The sequence below is a fragment of the Sorex fumeus genome, unplaced genomic scaffold, assembly GCF_029834395.1.
Source record: "Sorex fumeus unplaced genomic scaffold, SorFum_2.1 ptg000050l, whole genome shotgun sequence".
NCBI lineage: Eukaryota > Metazoa > Chordata > Mammalia > Eulipotyphla > Soricidae > Sorex > Sorex fumeus.
In genome coordinates, this window is record NW_026606107.1 from 3,354,039 (window position 1) to 3,362,445 (window position 8,407).

The following is an 8,407-nucleotide window of genomic DNA, read 5'->3' on the forward strand; positions in this document are numbered from 1 at the left end:
ATTAGGTGCAAGTGACCAATTTTAACAGCATTAGCTTCTTTATAACCATTGTCACACTTATTTTTGTCAGTTATTAGTCATATATTCGTGGGGCAATGCAGATTCAGTTATATATATATACTTATATACACACATACATATATATATAATACCCATTATATATACATGTGTAGATACATATAATGGTTACAATTCAGGAAGCTTTTACTTTTAGGATTGTTGCTGCTGCTACTTAGAAGTTAACTCCTTGAGTTCTCAGAAACTGGAATTATTAACTTTTCCTTTCTAATTTATGGATTTGTATCAGTTATGAAGAAGGTAGGCGTTATGTCTCTAGAGGTTACATTGAATTATTTTACTATTGAAGTTTTGTCTCTGTTCATTAGGATCTTTGAGTTAATATATACAGTCTTCCAATAACTATAAAGGATGATTAGAATTGTTGAACATGGTCATTGTAGTTGGACTTATACACAATACCAACAGAGCCTCTCAGGTCTTCTATTCTACTAGAATTTTGAAGTTTTTTCAAAGTTCATGCTGATTTTTAAATCGTTTTTGTTTTTCACTTTGGTTATAACACAGGTACATTCTTTCTAATGTGGAAGAACATTGCTTGTCCACATTTGGAGAAATGGCAATTTTATATCCTAAAGTAGGATATAATTTTTCTGCACAGAATGTTGGTATTTCTACATAAAACAACATTCTGATCTTTTTATGTTCTCTTTTTATCATGATGTAATCATTGTTGCCTTTCATACCCTTTGTGCTCTCATAGAGTGATGATTTTATTTAAAATTTATTTTGTCAATCAGCCTTCCCACGTCTTTTATAAAAAAATATGGACATTGCTTAAAAAAAAACAGAAATTGAGCTTCCACATGACCCAGCAATACCACTTCCGAGAGTATATCCCTGGGATGCAATAAAAGCACAATAGAAATGACATCTGCATCTGCATGTTCATTGCAGCACTATTCTCAATAACCAAGATCTGGAAACAACCCTAGTGCCTGAGAATAGCTGATTGGATAAAGAAACTTTGGTACATCTACACAATGTAACACTTTTAGGAAAGATGGAGTCATGAAATTTGCTTACAAGTGCATGGTCATGGAGAGTATCATGCTAAGTAAAATGAGTCAGATACACTCTACCCGCTGTATTATCGCTCCATCCCAGAAAGAGAGTATGGGAGAAAATTTCTGCCACAGAGGCAGGGGAAGGGGTGGGATGGGGGGATAATGAGGGCATTGGTGGTGGAAAATATGCACTGCTTGAAGGATGGATGTTTGATCATTGTATGACTGAAACTCAAACAAGAAAGCTTTATAACTGTATCTCATGGTGATTCAATTGAAAAAAAATGTTAAATCCTAAAAAAAGATTTATTTTTCCATTGGTTTTAGGATTCTTCTCCAACATTCCTATCATTGCTATCTATACAGTTTGAGTAATCTTTATCTGTTTTCTTTCTAAAATAATCATTTTGTTTCAAACTAAGTGATGTATGTAAAGTCTCAAGATTTGCACTTTTCTTCTGAAGTTGTATACGCTCTCTTCACTCATTTATTTCATTTCATTTCATTTCATCATCCTGTTAATCGTCGATTGCCTCGAGCAGGCCCCAGTAACGTCTCTTTCATCCTAGCCCTGAGATTATATTCACGGCTCTTTAGGAGAATGAGACCCATCATTGTTACTGGTAACCCATCATTGTTACTGGCTGGAGTGATAGCACAGCGGGTAGGGCGTTCGCCTTACAAGTGGCCAACATGGCCGACCCGAGTTCGATTCCTCCGCCCCTCTCGGAGAGCCCGGCAAGCTACCGAGAGTATTCGATATGCCAGACACAGTAACAACAAAGTCTCCAATGGAGACGTTACTGGGCCCGCTCGAGCAAATCACTCATTTATATTTTAAAAATTTTAGGGATGAATGCAAAAGCACGGAAAACCAATTTTTCAAGTTCATCATTCACCCCAATAATGTGTATATTTGAATTAAAAATACCTGCTTTCATTCAATTGTAAATGTTTGTATGCATGAACTTCTACAACTGTTGATTTTAGAAACTTACATTTTTCCTCACCTATGCTAATGTCAATACTATCAGAGAATGGTGTAGTAAAGTATAGCATTACAAATGGCTCAAAAGTGGACTCTAGATAGGGCATTAGTGAATTTTTAACTTATCTCTACTTAAGCTGTGGCCAACATTGAGACAGTTAATTTGTGACAATAAAAATAATCTTAAACCTCCATCACCAGACATGATGCACATACTTTCCACCTGTTCTATGCAATTCTAGAAATAATCTCATACTTTTTATATTTTTTGACATTTGACATTTGATTTTTTTTTTTTGGGCTGGAGCAATAGCACAATGGGTAGGGCGTTCGCCTTACAAGCGGCCAACATGGCCGACCCGAGTTCGATTCCTCCACCCCTCTAGGAGAGCCCGGCAAGCTACCTAGAGTATTCGATATGCCAAACACAGTAACAACAAAGTCTCCAATGGAGACGTTACTGGGCCCGCTCGAGCAAATCGACGATCAACGGGAGGGCCTTTACCTTTACCTTTACCTTGACATTTGATAATTGGTCATATATATATATATATACATATATATATATGCTTCCCTTTATGGTTTGTTGTCTACTGTCTGAACCCCATCAAATATGGTGTGGTAATTATGGAAAATGGTTAAGGAGTGTCTTATGATGTATCACGCAGCCACAAAGGTGGCCACGTGGTCCAGCAATATGTTCACTCATATGCGTGTGGAAAGCAGCCTGGAGTGTGGCAGTGGTTGGGTATTGAGGTCGGCTTCCAGGGCTGGGTTCCTTGGGGTGGAGAGGGCTCTCACCCGCCATCCTCTTGGGTACCCTGAGTGAAAACAGCCTGGCAAGGAGTCCGGTGTCATGGTTATGATTACCTCATCTTACACTCCCTTCAGGGAGAAGCAGCTGTGAGTTCTGGAGGGTGGCCGATGAAGAGATTATCTGGCGCAGGCAGGAGGTGGCTTATGGGTGTGACCCTTGGGTCGCTGGAGACTGGAGGGAGCAGGCAGAGGATCTCTGCTCCCGGGTCCTGTTGAGTCCAGAGTCCACAGTCACAAAGTTCTGCCTTATCTGTGTTCCAATGCGGCAGCATTGGGAAAGGCTAATAAGGACAGGCTGTTGAAATCTCAGGGCTGGGACGAATGGAAATGTTACTGGTCCCTGCTCGAGTAAATTGGTGAACGGGATGTCAGTGATACAGTAATAGGACTGTATATGCATTATTGGAGGCACTGAGTGAATTTACCTTTTTTCTTTTCCCAGTGAGTGAATTATTGATTATCTTAGACCTTGGGCTTTAAAAATAATATGTTCAAGGACTAGAGTGATAGTAGAGTGGGTTGGACACTTGCCTTCCATGTAACCAATACAAGTTTGATCCCTGGTACCCCATAAGGTCCCTTGAGCACTTCTATGAGTGATCCCTGAGGACAAAACCAGGACTAAACCTGCTGTGTCCCAATAACTTCCTCAATAAAGAATCCTATTTGCATAGATTTTGAGAAGATCGAGTTCCAATTTCAGGTTTTCTTATACTCATAAACACTTAAATCTTAATAATACTAAAAAAGGAGGAATATACAGGTTGAGATATGCAGTCTTTAAAAAAATCTAATTCTTTGTACTTGTCCAAAAAGGCAATAAGGGGCTACTGAAAAGTGCCCTTTCCCAGAAGACCCTGTGGTTCCTAAGAAACCAGAACACGGGGGAGTAGCAATAATACCTGGGAAAATAAGCTGATGAAATTTACATTGTTTTCTTTCCAAACAGATCAGAATGATGGATTTCACTGTCGGGAAGAGTGCCGGATTCTTGGTCACTCTGATCGGTGCTGGATGCCTCGAAACTCCGTGACCACCCGATCCAAGTCCCCTGAGCACGTGAGGAATGTCATCGCACTGTCCATTGAAGCTGCTGCTGCAGATGCTGAAGCATATGATGACTGCGGCCCTGCCAAGAGGACCTTTGCAACCTTTGGGAAAGATGTCAGTGATCATGTGCCTGAGGAAAGGCCCACCCTGAAAGGCAAGAAGACTGTTGATGTCACCATTTGCAGCCCTAAGGTCAGTGGTGTGATCCGGGAGGCAGGCAATGGCTGTGAGGATATTAGCCCTGTCACATCCCCTCTGCACCTCAAGAGCTCTATGCCTACCAAGCCTTCAATATCTTTCACCGTTGCTCTGGCACCCATGGGTCGAGATGTTGAGCAGTATGCCAACAATGGCGCTTCTCGTCCCTCTGAAGCTGAGCCCCGTGGAGCCGACAGTGAGAAAGTTGTGTGTGAAGTCATTCCCATTATGAAGGAGGGTCGTGACAAAGAGTCTCCTGGCGTAAAGCATCTGAAGGACATTGTACTCTAAAGGGGAAGAGAGAGAAACCATGCTGGCCAGTGAAAAAGCAGGAGTTAATCTTTGTAATTGTTTACCAATGGTTGGTTCTTGAGTGGTATATTTCAGAGCTTTCCCTAAATGTATTGTTTATAAACGTCTATCATTTTGTGACAATCCGTCTCCTTTAAATAAGCAGCAGGGGTGATCAGTTGGAGCAAATTAGCTTGCACTTGAGTTGTTCTTGGGGCCTTGGTGTTGGGGAAACAGAGAGAAATTCAGTTGTGAAAAGTATTATGTATAAGTGTTTGAATTTATATATTTTTCTATGTCAAATGATAATATAAATTGCCATTGTTTGTGAAGGGTTACATTTTAAAAAAGAAAAAAAATCAAACAAAAAAACTAAGAAAAGCAAAAACAAAAAACCAAGCTCTGGATATCTTTAATAAGCTCGTCATTGTTTTTGTAGTGTAGACAAGTTAATGGTCATATATTGTATACTATTCAGTGATGTGTACCAAGCCCCCCAAAAGTTGTTTCTGAAGCTTGAATACTTTCTGATGACTCTACTTTGCTGTGGACAACCCTAATTTTAGAATACTTTTTGATAGCTGTGCTCTTGTTGTATTTGATATTGCAAATTATTATGTGTGTAGTGAGGTTAAAAGGGTTTTAGAGGTTGATACTTTTTCATATAAACAACAAAAATACAGACAAAAACAAAATGCAAACAACTGAGATGAAAAGTGGAGGAGCAACATCACATGCATAAACAAAGTTTTGAAGCATATTCACCCATTAAAATACATAGTGATTTCTAAATCACCTTGCAAAGTGCTTTTTCTGCCTTTCAGTCTTCTGCTCAGATCCATGATGGATCATTGCAGGAAGTCATTTTTTGGATATTCTGTTACTAATGTGCAGTTGTCAGAAATGCTGTGCTGAAAGTTTTATTAAATCCACTTTTAAAATGTTCAGGCCATGAGCAGTAAAGTTACCTCAGAAATTATCAGTTTCTAAGCTTACACATTCACTGTTGTATGGACCAAAGAGATAGTACAGGGGTTAAGACAAATCCCTTACATGCAAAAATTCTGGTATGATATCCAGCACCACATTTGGTCCCCTAACACCACTAGGAGTGATCCCTGCCTGAGCACAAAGACAAAAAACTAAGGCTTGATCATGTCTGCACGTGGCTCAACCTTACGGCAAAATGGGAGGGGGGGGGGATAAAGAAATTCTTTGTCTCCAGTCAAAAAGACTGAATCTATTTTGAGATCTTAATTAGTTTTTTTCAACACATATGTCCTGGTTAGAATTCAACTACAGAGCATGCCAGGAGCTAGGACTGGGAACTCCTAGTTTTTCCATAAAGGCTTACAAAGAAGGAAAGAGTAAGCAGTATTTTAGGAGAAGACAAGAAGCAGGTAAAAGCGTCAATCCAATCAATGAGACTTTGAAATGGAGACATCTGTTCTAGTAATTGTAAGACTAACACTTTCCAAATCTTAAAAATGTGAAACTATTCAAAATTGTTTATATTTAGGTAACTCTGCTGTAGGCAAGTAATTCACATTTTTAATTAACAAGTTTGTTCACGTGAATTTTTTAATTTAACATTTTCCCAATTTCTCATTTATTAACTGCCTATTAATATTTATTGGCCAACACAGTATTCTTTCAGCTTAAGAGTTCATTATTTAAAAATAATCAAAGTATGAGACCTTTGCTATGCTCTGCCTTGGTTTTGAAAGAACTGTTTTTGAGAAAGAAGTTATGTGGTTCTCTTCTCAAGTTGTTTAATTTTTTAAAAATTTTTATTAGTGAAACACCATGAGGTACAGTTGTAGACTTACAAATTTTTGTGCTTGGATTTCAATTATACAATGATCAAATACCCATCCCTTCACCAGTGCCCATTTTCCATCACCACAGGTCCCAACATTTGTTTAATTTTTTGAAACTCAATTTTGCCTGGAAAGTAGGCTTGGAGATTGAAGCACTAGAATGAAAAAGTGGATTAATTTTCTCAAGTTTACATACATAAATCAGCTTTAAAACATATTTTAGGGATTTTTTGGCTAAATTCCTGTATTTTTGCATTACAAGGATTATTTTCTTTTATGGATGGGGAGGGTTTTCAAAGATAGGGATGGATAAGGTTGTGGGAATGGGTTTTGATAGGGGAAGAATATTTCTGAAGAAGAACCTATAGTGATACTACAAATTCACTCTTATATCTAATATTTGGTACTAAATTTTACCTCATACAAATTATTGTCATGGCTGCAAGGTTTCCTTTGATACTGACACAGAGATTGCTTATCTGATGGTTAATTTTGGCTCATTTCATTATTTCCCATGCACTCTTTCCTGCCATCAGTTCATTTCATTTTTACTAGAGATTGAATTAAGTATTGATTTTTCTTTGTGAGCGCTGTATAATTAACATAGTGAAAATTAATTTTTATCATTTAAATTATGGTGGCTATCTGTAGAGTTTAGACTGTTTCTTACTTGGTCTATGTTGATGTTGTTGGCTACCATGGTTGCTTGCAAGTCAATTTGACAGTTTTTATAAAATTGTACTGTCAATTAGGGAAATAGAGGAGTTGAAAAGATTGTCGCACATGGGAATGTTAAATGATAAATGATTGTTAAGCCAGAGAGTCTACAGGTAGCTATGCCTCTTATTAGCCAACTTTCATGTAGTTGGAGTAGCAATGGCATTGGTTTTGTTTTTCTTTTCCCCTATCAAAATATTTTTTCTTTTTTTCTATAAAAATATTTTATTTTCACTTGGCAGTCAGACCTTTTTTGTTGTTGTTTCATTGTGCATGTCCAAAGAAGTCCTCATAATAAGAATATGTTTTTTCTCTATAGTCTTGATGTTTATCTACATCCTTCCAGGAGCACAAGTGCATTCTAGGAGAGATTTACAAGCTGATTTTACAGGCAATCTGTTCCTAAAAAATAGGAATTTTGTGCAAGAATCCTAAATTTCTCTTTGGCTTTTGTCTCTTACCCCTTCTCTCCTTTTCAATGCATTTGATGAAAAAGGACAAATGCCAGAGGGCTAATTAATCTTCATTTTCTCTCTCTAAACATGTTACACACTTAAAGATGAGGGAGAAAATTTAGTTCCTAAATCCTAGGGGTTGTTATTTAATTTATTCTGACACCCCATTTTGGGGAGAAGTTAGCATTGACATTAGAACTGCTTTGGGCAATACCCTGGGCAGTTAAGCTTACTAATTCAATACAAAGGGTTTAATTTAGATTGACTTATTAACCCCCCTTCAATATGAGACTATACGATCAACAAAGAATAGAAAGAAGGGAACCATGCTATGGGGAATCTATCCTGTTTTCTCTATACTGACTTATCTTTAAACCCTATTAGAATGAAACTTACTGTTCCTTAGAACTCCTAAAAGCCAGTAAATAATGGCTCACTGATATATCGCCCAAATAGATCATAGGCCAAGAAATCATGAAATCTCTGCAGGATAGTAGTTTCCAAAGTGCAATTCCAGGACCTAAAGCAGCATCACTGTCACTGTCCTCCCGTTGTTCATTGATTTTCTCAAGCGGGCCCAGTAACGTCTCCATTGTGAGACTTGGTTGTTACTGTGCTTGGCATATCAAATACATCACAGGTAGCTTGCCAGGCTTTGCCATGTGGGCTCGAAACTCTCAGTAGCTTGTGGGGCTCTCGGAGAGGGGTAGAGGGATCGAACTCAGGTCGGCCATGTTGGCTGCGAGCAAGGCAACGCCCTACCCGCTGTGCTATCGATCCAGCCCGCATTATTGGTAGCTTTTTAGAAAGTATAATTCTCTGTCACTACCCAGACAAATTGAAGCAGATACTCCTTGGATGGGTCCTAACAATATTGGTGGATTAGATGACCACTAAAAGTTGAGATAGTATTATAAAGCACCATAATGAACAACACAGTTTCTGATTCAGTAAATATAAATTCAGTAGGAATGTGGCCTGAATATT

At 38.3% G+C, this 8,407-nt stretch overlaps 1 protein-coding gene across 2 annotated transcripts in view; it reads left to right on the top strand.

Annotated features, from left to right (window-relative positions):
• The window catches only part of PCDH19 (protocadherin 19), a 217,322-nt gene extending 212,619 nt beyond the window's left edge, over nucleotides 1-4,703 (top strand). For both annotated transcript variants that reach the window (XM_056124171.1, XM_056124172.1), the window contains exon 6: nucleotides 3,839-4,703. In XM_056124171.1, the coding sequence (XP_055980146.1) occupies nucleotides 3,839-4,428 (590 nt within the window). In that variant the 3' untranslated portion in view covers nucleotides 4,429-4,703. The remainder of the gene's footprint in view (nucleotides 1-3,838) is intronic.
• The last annotated feature ends 3,704 nt before the right edge of the window (nucleotides 4,704-8,407 follow it).